This window comes from Mustela nigripes, chromosome 4 (assembly GCF_022355385.1).
Source record: "Mustela nigripes isolate SB6536 chromosome 4, MUSNIG.SB6536, whole genome shotgun sequence".
Lineage (NCBI taxonomy): Eukaryota > Metazoa > Chordata > Mammalia > Carnivora > Mustelidae > Mustela > Mustela nigripes.
The window spans coordinates 138990763-139002812 of record NC_081560.1 but is presented as its reverse complement, the minus strand read 5'-3'; the positions used below and the strand labels follow the sequence as shown (position 1 = coordinate 139002812).

Here is a 12050-nt window from a genome sequence, read left to right as displayed (position 1 = left end):
ACATCGGGCTCTCTGCTCAGTGGGGAGCCTGCTTCCTTCTCTCTCTCGGCCTGCTTCTCTGCCTGATTGTGATCTCCATCTGTCAAATAAATAAATAAAAATCTTTTAAAAAAAGAAAAAGTTATAGGGGCGCCTGAGTGGCTCAGTGGGTTAAAGCCTCTGCCTTCGGCTCAGGTCATGATCTCAGGGTCCTGGGATCGAGCCCCACATCGGGCTCTCTGCTCAGCAGGGAGCCTGCTTCCCCCTGTCTCTCTCTCTCTCTCTCTCTGCCTACCTCTACCTACTTGTGATCTCTGTCAAATAAATAAATAAAATATTAAAAAAAAAAAAAGAAAAAGTTACATATACTATAACTAAGAAAGCTAGAACTTACACTCAGACCAGATACTTTTCTTACTTTCTTTTGCTGCTTTACACTGGGATTGTCATTACCAACTGAAATTGTTAGCACCCTCCAGCAGGAATAATTAAGTTTCGTGTTAACCTCCTCCCTCTTTTACCTTAGGATAAAAAAAGAATATGTAGGAGGGAATTTTTTTTTTAATTTTTTAATTTATTTGACAGACAGAGATCACAAGTAGGCAGAGAGAGAGGAGGAAGCAGGCTCCCCGCTGAGCAGAGAGCCTGATGTGGGACTCAATCCCAGGACCCCAGGATCGTGACCTGAGCCGAAAGCAGAGGCTTTAACCCACTGAGCCACCCAGGCGCCCTTGTAGGAGGAAATTTTATTAAAATAGATAGGGAGTTTCCCAGCAGTTTGGGTTTTGGAAAATATGAGTCTTGATTTAAACTCCAAAGGAAAGTGTTAAGTAAAAATTAATAATAAAAACCTCAAAACTGTATCCTAGAAAATTTTAATTCTAAACATTTTAATTTTAAAATTCTAACTCAAGTTTTAGTTTATGTATTAGAGGAAAACATGTACCCCAAACATCTACTAAAGAAAAGCATATTAACTAAGGTTCCAAAATAATTATGTAGTAGCTATCCTAGATTTTTATCCTGGTTCCTTAAGAACTCTCATTGATTTAAACTGCTTTGCTTCTCATTTCTCTAGGAGTACGTAACCATCATATATAAGACACCAAAATAGGACTTACTAATTTTTTGAATAGTAGTCTTGATTCTTTTTAATGCGTACTTTGTTCCTCTCCTTCAGGTAGCAAATTATGGAGTTGGAGGACAGTATGAACCCCATTTTGATTTTGCACGGGTAAGTTAAAAAAATGAACGTAGGCATTCTACTGAAGCTCCGGCATGACATGTTAATTCTGTTCTTTTAGTATTAAAAACTTATAGGCTGTTTCAATTTGTGGAAGTATGGTGGAATAGAGACCCTATAAAACCTTTTTAGCAGTAAAAAACCCTTAGATGCACAGTTAAAAAAAAAAAAAAAAGATATCTTTAAATGCATTGCTGAGCCTGGAAGAAAGTAAAGGAAATTCCCAAAGGCAAAATGAACAAAGAAAACCTAGAAACTAAAATTAGAGTTAAAGGGGGTGGCAAAAAAGCTGAAGCTGAAGGCATGTGCCTCCAAGAGTTGAGAGCTTTGGAAATTAACAGCTCAGCTCTGTGAGAGGACCTACCTCTGTATAAGCTACTGAACCTTAGAGACCCATGCATAAAACCCAAATCTCCAAAAGGATTATATTCTCAGAGAAAGAATAGCCTTGAAAATAATCTGCTTTGAGTTATGAGCCTTAAGGAGAGTTGCCTATCATCACCCGGGTTGGGGGTGGGGTGGGGGAATGCAATGTGTATGAGAGCCTTTTCTGGGAGTTTGAAAGCATAGGCATTCTCCCACATGAACCTTGGATTTGAATTTTCACTACCCTGGAAGAGCAAATTTGTTCAGTTAGGTAGTACTCCTTGGTACTCCTCCCTGAAAACAGTCATCCTCATTATAACACCTCAGGAATTTTATTTTTTTTAAAAGATTTTATTTATTTATTTGACAGAGATCACAAGTACACGGAGAGGCAGGCAGAGAGAGAGAGAGAGGAGGGAAGCAGGCTCCCTGCTGAGCAGGGAGCCCGATGCGGGACTTGATCCCAGGACCCTGAGATCATGTCCTGAGCCGAAGGCAGCAGCTTAGCCCACTGAGCCACCCAGGCACCCCCACCTCAGGAATTTTAAAGATTAGGGTCAGCCAAATATGAACTTTAATATTAAAAAAAAAATCACTGGTAATAAGATACCATTGGTGAGACTGAAGTACCCAACAGATTTAGATGCCTCCAGGATGTTACAGTTATCAGGTACAGCATATAAAATAACTGTATAACATTCTTAAAAATAGAAGGATAAATATTAAACTTTCAAAATGATTTAACATATTTGAAAAACAAATAGAAGCTATAGGGAGAAAGAAGTGTTGAAACTTAAAGTTTGGATAAATTAAAACAGGTTAGAGACTGTTGAAGTAAATCAGCAAATTAGTGATGAATCTGAAGAAATTATAAGAATACACTGAGCCAGGAAAATTAAAAAATACAAAATAGATGTAGAGAAACACTGGAGAATAAATAGTATTGAAGCAGTTTGCTAAAAAGATGTAACTTTTCTTTTTTCACATGAAGCTACATTTTTAATATATATATATATACCGTATATATAAATATATATAATATAAATATATATTAATATAAATATATAAAATATATACATAAATATATATTTATATATACATTATATATAACACCAAATCTTAATTTTAAAATTTTAATTAAGCTCTATCATAATTGCATGGATTCTAGGGGCACATGAGGGCTTAGTCGATTAAGCATCTGCCTCTAGCTTAGGTAATGATCCAGGTAATGATCCTGGGGTCCTGGGATCGAGTCCCATGTCAGGCTCCCTGCTTGGTGGGGAGCCTGCTTCTCCCTCTCCCTCTGCAACTCCCTTGATGGTGCACATGCTTTCTCCGTGTTAAACAAATCTTTTTTTTTTTTTTTTAAGGTAAAATGAATTCAGAGAGAAATATTTTTTAAAAATTAAATGAATTCTAAGAACTGTCTCAGGTATTTTAATAAACATCTTGAACTTTTACCATTTTAAAATAAGGGTATATTCTTTTGAAAGACAACAGCCTTTATTGTGTTATAGCCCTTGGCCAGCTTCAGTCCCAGAATCCTAGATTCTTCTGTGTAGGCCAGTAAAGAATATATTTTTAGTTTCTTTCCCTTCTGTTTTCAATTATTGAAAAACGTCTGAGAGTATAAAATTCAAGACCTGACATTAGTACAATGAAATTTTTTCTTAGTTTTTTATTTTGAAATCATTACAGATTCTTAGGAAGTAGTAAAGAAATATACAGGGAGATGTCTTGAACCCTTCCCTCAGCCTCCCCCACTGTTAGCATCTTCCATTACTGTAGCACATTATCAAAACCAAGAAATAGGCATTGGCACAAGCCACCAAGCCTATTCATATTTCACCAGTTATATTTACACTAATTTGCATGTATGTGTGTGTGTGCAGTTTTACTACATGTGTAGCTTGTGAAACTGCCACCACAATCAAGGTGCATAACTGCACCATCACTGCCAGACCCTTATGGTACTGCTCTGGAGACGCACATACCCTTCTGCTTCCCGTGCCTAACTGCTGGTAACCACTAATCCAACTTGTTCCTCTCCATAATTGTATTTCACAAATGTTAAAGGTAATACACAGTGTGTATCCTTTTGAGATCCTCTCATTTCACTCAGCATAATTCCTTTGAGGTTCATGTTCTTACCGAATTTAATAATAGTGTGCTCTTTTTATTGCTGAGTACTATTTCATGGTATGGACACATCTCATTTTGCTTAGTCACTTCCTTTGAAGGACATTTTGGGGCTATCACAGTCCTATTTGGAGCTATCACAAATAAAGATGTGTGTAAATTTGAAAAATCCATTTTCATTTTTCTGGGATAACTGCCAAGAGACTGTATTGTATTTTAATTTAGTTTTTTTTTTTTTTAAATTTGAGACAGAGAAAGAGCAGGGGGTAGGGGCAGAGAGGGAGAAGCAGACTCCTTGCTGAGCAGGGAGCCTGAAGCGGGACTCCATCCCAGGACCCTGAGATTATGACCTGAGCCAAAGGCAGATGCTCAACCGACTGAATGACTCACATGCCCCTAATTTAGATTTTAACAGCCCAGATGTGAATTCTCCAGCCAGATTAAAGTGCTGACTGTCCAAAAGAATGAAAGCACAGTAGCAGTAAACATTTGAATGGCTCATGAGTTCAAAGTAAATCTTAAGGTAAATTTTTTACCCACAGAGAGTAGAGTTCATGAATGTGGCTAAAAGGCCCTCATGTCTTATTTGTTTTTTGGGTTTGTTTTTCAGAAGCAGAACTATAGGCATGAATTTTATTAATGATCTGTAGATAGCCTAAATAACGAAAACCAGTATCTACTAATGAATCTGGGGTTTTTCCCGATAGTGGTCTTATCGAAAGTATTCACTGTGCACATGCTGAGTTGGCATCAACCAGTATTTGAGTGCCTGCTCTATATTGTGCACTAGACTTTATAAATGAGTCTTTTGGGGTTTTTGGCATATCCTTTAGCATATTACTGGTGTTTGCATTACTGAATTTTATACTATTGAATTCATTGTGTTTTATTCACAGAAAGATGAACCAGATGCTTTCAAAGAACTGGGGACAGGAAACAGAATTGCTACATGGCTGTTTTATGTAAGTTACAGCTGAAATTTTTATTTTAAGATGGGATTTTATTACATAACATTTATTTTGATGTGTGCAGGTGTTTGTTTTCCTTAGCCCTTATTTGATGTTCTGATTTAGAGTTTTTACAACTGAGTAAGGGGAGGGGTTTTTTGCATTTATAACTTCTTCAGATTGTAATATTAAAGCCTGAATAAGAATGCTAAAATTACTAACAGTCTCTCTACTTGGAAACAATCATTGTTGATATTTTGGAGTATGGACTGTCTGTTAATATGTGTATATAGGCATCTCTGTATATACTCACATTTTAAACTTTTTGAATTTTTTGTTGCTATATGTCAGAAAAAGTTTACAAATCACAAGTACTAGAACAATAAATTTTCACAAAGTGAACACATTGATGTAAGCAGCAGCCAATGGTTAAGAGTAACCATTTTCGGAGTGCCTGGGTGGCTCAGTGGGTTAAAGCCTCTGCCTTCTGCTCAGGTCATGATCTCAGGGTCCTGGGATCGAGCCCCGCATCGGGCTCTCTGCTCAGTGGGGAGCCTGCTTCCTCCTCTCTGCCTGCCTCTCTGCCTGCTTGTGATCTGTCAAATAAATAAATCTTTAAAAAAAAAAAGAGTAACCATTTTCACATTGTTTATTAAAGTTTAAAAACTTAACGATATTTTTAATTTTTTTCTATATGTTTAGGTATATGAATAATCTTAACTTTGCTCATAATATTTGCTCCAGTTCTCTATTGCTTCATAACAATCACCACAAAACTGAATGGATTAAAATAACTTTTTCTCTCTTGGTTGTGCGGTTGAGTAGGCATCACTCCTGGTCGTTGCTCTGGATCTTCCGTGCATTTGCAGTCAGGATGACTGGTACGGGGTCATTTTGAAGGCTGGGGTTGAGACTGGCTTTGTCCAGAATACCTGCATGTGGTCTGGGCTTCTTCCAGCATGGTGGCTGGATTATGAGAGCGCATATCTCCACAAAAAGCAAGGCTGAAATGCATTGCATTTTCATTACCTACCCTCAGGAGTCAAATAATATTACTTCTGCATTTTATTAATCAAAGCAATTACAAGGTTCAGGGGACAAGGACATAGTCACTACCACTCGGTAAGAATATCAGTGTCACGTAAAAAGAACATGTAAGACAGGACCTATTGGTATAATATTTGGAAAATACAATCTCCTACTTTGTTGTAACCTTTGTTAACTTAAAAAGTTGTATTTTATATCTAGACTTTTTGTTTATTTCATTGCACTTTCATCCCTATCTCCATCTGAATGATATGAAAATGGCATCTATTTTTGTGGTTTTATCTCACTCCCAACCAAAATTGGTGTCTCATTTTGCGCAGTCTCATTTTTTCTTCATTGCTCCCTGACCCCTTCCCCGTGTGTCTTTTACCCTATTTCTTCCATTCTTCATTCCCTCTATTCAACCTACCTTCTCACCTTCCTACATTATTCTTCTGCCCTCCCTCTTACAACTTCATCTGTTTCCAAAAAGATTTAAGATCCCATTAAAGAAAGGATGTAAGTTATCACAAAGGGAGAACCAGGGGAGAAGCTGATGCATTGTACAAAATTCATGCAGTGAAATCTTATATACTTTGTAGAGATGAGTTCTCCATAATTGTACCAATTTATATCCCACCTTTATATGTTGATGTTTGTCAGACTTTGATCTGTACATCTTTCACTTATTAGACTGACAGTTCTTGTGCTTTAATTTGCATTTCTCTTATTAGAGAAGGTGATCATCTTTTCTGGTGTTTGAGATACATTAAACATTTTTTTTGCTTTTATGAATATTGATTTTATTTGGTCCAATATCCATGAGTGCTAGATTTTACTGTTAGATTTTATGTTAATTACCAATTATTGTGTTCTCCTTTAATTATATAGCATTCGAATAGGTTAGTGATTCACCCTCCCTCCCCTCCCCCCCCCGCAATTGTTTTACTATTCCCAGACCAGCTGGACCAGCTACACGGAGTACGTCTCCTGCCGGGAGTGAGCTCCCCAGACCCCTTCGAGACTCCAACGCTCCCACCTTCCACCTTCCTGCTCCTACCCCACGCCTTTCCATTCCCCTGTCTCCCACCTTTAGTAGCTGGGCCAGGCCCACTTACGCCCTACTTGAGAACCTACAGCCGCAAATCCTCTCGGCTTGTCTTCTTTGGACCCTGCTGTACCCCCTCCAGTGCTTCCTCTGCCCTCCCCCCCCACCCCAACCCCCCCCCCCCCGGGTTTTTCCTTAAAAAAAAAAAAAAATAGGCCATTTAACACAATTTTTTCATTTCTCAGGTGTTTCATCGCTTACTACTACTGATGTATTTGTCATAGTAAAATATCCTTATTTATCTCACTTAATGCTTTTATTTTGATTTAAACTGTCCCTCATATTAAGATCAAACTCTGTTTTCTTTGCTGTAACATTTGCTGGGCAAATCTTTTTGTTTTCAGTGTTTCTAAGTTCCTTGTTTAATTTTTTTATTTTTTTAAAGATTTTATTTATTTATTTGACAGAGAGAGAGGAGGAGGAAGCAGGCTTACCGCTGAGCAAAGAGCCCAATGCGGGGCTCGATTCCAGGACTCTGGGATCATGACCTGAGCTGAAGGCAGAGGCTTTAACCCACTGAGCCACCCAGACGCCCCTCTTAGGTCCCTTGTTTTAGATGTGACTCTTGGGTGTAGCATACTTGGGTTTTGCTTTTTGATTCAGTCTTTATGATCTGTGGTTCCATTGTCTCATTTTGTCCATGTGGTTCCTCCATTTGGAAGATTTGTGTTTTTATTCTAGGTTACATTTGAAAAATTTTTAAGATTTTAATTCCAGTATAGTTGACATACAATGTGATATAGTTTCAGACATACAATTGAGTGATTCAACACTTCCATACATTATCTAGTGCTAATCACAAGTGCATTCCTTAATCCCCATCACCTCTTTAAACCATCTGCCCCCGACCTTCCCTCTGGTAACCACCAGTTTGTTCTCTATAGTTAAGAGTGGTTTCTTGGTTTCTGTCCTTTTTTTTCCCTTTTGAGTCCACATGTGAGTGAAATCATTTTGGTATTTGTCTATGTCTGACGTACTTCGCTTAGCATAATACTCTTGAGCTCTAAGTCATTGCAAATGGCAAGATTTTATTTTTTATGGCTTAATAATACTCCATTTTGTGAGTGTGTGTGTGTGTACACACACAACATCTTCTTTATCCATTCATCTTTCAGTGGATACTGGGGCTGCTTCCATAATTTAGCTATTGTAAATAATGCTGCAATTAACACAGGGGTGCATATATCCTTTTGAATTAGTATCTTCATATACTTTGGATAAATACCTAGTAGGAGCACCTACTATTACTACTCTAGACACTGAAGCTCAGCAATGAACAAATGAAAAGTCCTTCCTTCCCCCAGGGAGGTTATACTTCAGTGCTATAAATGCCTAATTATACCCCTGTGTTACTTGATTTATTGGTTTTAAATAATATCTTTTTACCTCTGTCTTTTTACCTCTGGCTATAAGATATAAAAGATATCCTTATCTCCCTTCCTGGCTCTCTCATTTCTTTTGTTTTTTTACTTAAGTATGTAAACCTAAACTGTATCTTATTTTGTGTAAAAACTAAGTAGCATGCACAAACCTTCCTATGTTAGGTAGAAGTCCAGGTGTTCTCCTAGTCCCTGTGGTATCCTGTCTTCCTCACAGGGGCATATTTAAATTTATTTTACCAGTGCTTCTGATAATACTTCTCTGGAATTCTTACAGATGAGTGATGTTTCAGCAGGAGGAGCCACTGTTTTTCCTGAAGTAGGAGCTAGTGTTTGGCCCAAAAAGGTAAACTTGATTTGTTTATTTTAATTTTGTGGGTCTCTTTATTTTTTTCCCTGAGGAAGAGATGCACCTCAATTTCATGGTTTAATTAATGAATTACATTTTTAAAGGTAGAGATAATGTAAGCCTTACTAGGCAAAATTTACTTACTAGGTATACCAGGTAAAATTTTGAATATTTTTGTGGCACAGTTTACTATGATTACCTAGAAGTAATGAACAACCAAGGACTAATACTTAAAAGTTTTCATTTCTAAAATGGGTTCCATATGATATTTATCCTTCCATTTTGCTACTGTAAGATTTGTTAAGCAATTTTGTGATATTAACATTTCCATATGATCACCAGAATTTTGTAAATCACTGTCATATTTTAGAATTTTATTAGAGAAGATATAATGCTGCCATAGATGAGTACTTGCTCACAGGAACAGAGGAAAATTTAATTCCTGCAAAAAGTGATAACCTGCTATCTTATTTAGAGATAATTTTTTATTATTCTCCACAGGGAACTGCTGTTTTCTGGTACAATCTCTTTGCCAGTGGAGAAGGAGATTACAGTACACGGCATGCGGCCTGTCCAGTGCTTGTTGGAAACAAATGGGGTAAATATTTCCTGTATTCTCTTGTGATTTTTCCTAACATTGAAAGGGATTCAGCCACACCAGTTTCTGATCATAATTCTTATGACAGATTTTAACAGTATTGCAACTTGAATTAAGATAGTATCTTTCCCTCAAGGAGTTTACAATGGTCTCTGATGGAGACAGGCAAATGGATAAATTAGAATATGGTATAGTACACACTAGTACAGAGACATAAACATAATGGTAACTCCTTATAGTTGGGGACACTTCTTCAAATCTTAATTTTAAAATTTGGTCTTGAAGCTAGATTAGTATGTTTTCCAGGCCTATTAGAGATGGGGGCCAGGACTCATGTGAAGCTAGGAAGACACTTAAGGTCATGCTAGTGCAAATGACCAGCCACATGAAAACAAAATAGAAACATACTGTTTAACCCCATAAATCCATTTCAGTATGTGTCACTAGCTCATGTGTCTAGTGACTACCATATCAGACATAGCAGGACTAAGAACTAACATCTGATGGTTAGGATTTTAAAAATCTCCCCTGATGATGGTAATGTTTGGCAGTCACTGGGCTAGAATGAAGAAAGGCTAGTGAAGGGGAAAACATTTTAGAAGGCTCTTTACCCTTGTCTAAGTGGGCAAGGATGATAGCCTGGACTAAGGCAGCAGCAAAACTGTTGGAGAGTAGAGAGATTGAGAGAGAGATTGAAGAGGTATATAAGAAAAAGTGACAGGGCTTGATGACCGAAAGATTGGAAACAGGAGTTGAGAAAAGGTAAAAGTAATTATGGGTCCTAGTTTAGATGTTTATACACATTGATGCCATGGATTGGGCTTTTGGATATAGGAGGAGTAGAAAATTCCATTTGAGGTACACTGAAAAGCAGTGTATCTTGAAATCAAGGAAACTTAATGAGCACATAATAGTAGTGACTGATTGTAGGATTGTTCCTCTAGAGTGGAGGTTTTATATTCATTTTTAAAAAGTCTCTGTTAGGGATCATATTTTGCAAACAGGTTTAAACCATCTTCTGACTTACCTACATCTTAATTCCAATTGTGTTTCATTTCAAGCCTTTCATTGAACATCAGAAATTTAGGAAATGGACATACATAGACTATCAATTGAGTTTTCAACATTTAGCAAAGCTTTTAAGAGTGCTTAAGTACCATCTGCCTTCATCTTATTTGGTCTTGAACTTAGAGCTCATGTAGAAACTTTGTTAAATTAGTTAGATAATAGAGAATCTTAATATATTTTTTTCCTTTCACAGTATCCAATAAATGGCTCCATGAACGTGGACAAGAATTTCGAAGACCATGCACCTTATCAGAATTGGAATGACAAATAGGCTTCCCTTCCTCTCCTGTTATACTCTGATGTGTCTGATACGCACATTGCCCAGTCTTCACTTTCCAGAGTTTACAATTGACTAACACTCCATGATTGATTTCAGTCATGAACCTCATCCAGTGTTTCATCTGTGGACAATCACTAACTTTGTGGGGTTTTTTCCTTTTGAAAGTAACACTAAATCACCATATTGTACATATAAACCTTTAAAGTTCAGTTGGTATCAAAGAGGATAAAACAAGGTAGAGTTAAAAATGAGGAATTTTTACACTTCTATCTTAAAGAACTTCTTGTTTGGCTAAAGAAAACAGTTTAAGCATCTGATTATAGTATTTCACTACATCTCAGTGTTCAGGGGATAGGCTAGAATGGGCCATGTGGTTAAGTATGTGCCTAGGTATTAGGTCTACCTAATCTTACTTCTCTGGATCTGCCTGAAGACTAGGAATAAACTAGTCCTCTAATCTGGGTTCCATTTGATGTTTGCCCCATATACTATTCTAAGTTGATTTTTCTTCCTTCTAGATTTTTTTAAAGAAAGTATACTATATTTTCCCAGTTCCATTCTTTTCTCATAGCTCCTCTGTGGTGAATTTAGTCTGGGTTAAAATACTTTGCTTAAACAAAAATTTTTAATACAAAGCCCTGTATAACAACACTGGGTCTTAACTAAAATGATCATTAGCCTGTTTCCCCCCTTTTCATAAATGATAATTTTGTCCATAAAATTTGCTGTTTTTCTTAGTGCTAATACCTTGCCTCTTATTCCTGCTATAGCAGGGTGATGATGTTGGCATTCTGATAAAATATTGTGCCTTAGGAGACTGGAAATTTAAAAATGTACAAGTCCTTTTAATGATGAGGGAATTGATACAAAATCTTTTCTAAAAAGCCAAAATGTTTGTTTTTCTCAATTCTGAGATGTATTGTGACAACAATGACCTATTTATGATCTTAAATCTTTTTTTAAAAATGTTTCTGTTTTCTGTGTGGTATTTTTCATATTTGAATGTGAATGCATGCTATAGTGACAACAGGTGATTTATGTTGATTTTTTTTTTTTTTTTTTAAATGTGTAGGACTTAGGTTTATCCCCCTGCACTCTAATGTCACATGGCTATGGTAGAAAATTGAGGCTCTTTGAACTTTCAGATACTTAATCAAAATCAGTTTCCTTCAAAAAGAGCTCTACAACTTTACTATGGTTATGGAGTTATTACACTAGTGTTACGTAAGCTTTTTCTTATTCAAAAATAAGGTGGACTATAAAGCTGTGACTCTAATGAAGTCTACTAATCTTTTTACATTTCTTATGGTGAATCTTAGTTCATACAAGGGCTTTCTATCCTTTATGCACTATTTAAATATAAATTTAAGAAAGTGTTACTTGTTTGGGTAAGAAGGTATTATTACTTTTGCCAATTAAAATCAACTGTAAAATTCCTTTCTCCCAAATACCCTTTGTTTCACCACCACAACTATTTTGGTAAGAATATTGAGAATTAGCTTCAGTATTTTAATCTGCTTAGATTTTGTGACCATAGATGATTTAAAAAAAAAAAATCATGCTAGAAG

At 36.6% G+C, this 12050-nt stretch overlaps 1 protein-coding gene across 2 annotated transcripts in view; it reads left to right on the top strand.

Annotated features, from left to right (window-relative positions):
* P4HA1 (prolyl 4-hydroxylase subunit alpha 1) overlaps nucleotides 1-11450 on the top strand; it is a 77256-nt gene extending 65806 nt beyond the window's left edge. For both annotated transcript variants that reach the window (XM_059397726.1, XM_059397725.1), the window contains exons 11-15: nucleotides 1164-1213; nucleotides 4624-4689; nucleotides 8465-8533; nucleotides 9038-9134; nucleotides 10396-11450. In XM_059397726.1, coding sequence (XP_059253709.1) covers nucleotides 1164-1213; nucleotides 4624-4689; nucleotides 8465-8533; nucleotides 9038-9134; nucleotides 10396-10466 — 353 coding nt within the window. In that variant the 3' untranslated portion in view covers nucleotides 10467-11450. The remainder of the gene's footprint in view (nucleotides 1-1163; nucleotides 1214-4623; nucleotides 4690-8464; nucleotides 8534-9037; nucleotides 9135-10395) is intronic.
* The last annotated feature ends 600 nt before the right edge of the window (nucleotides 11451-12050 follow it).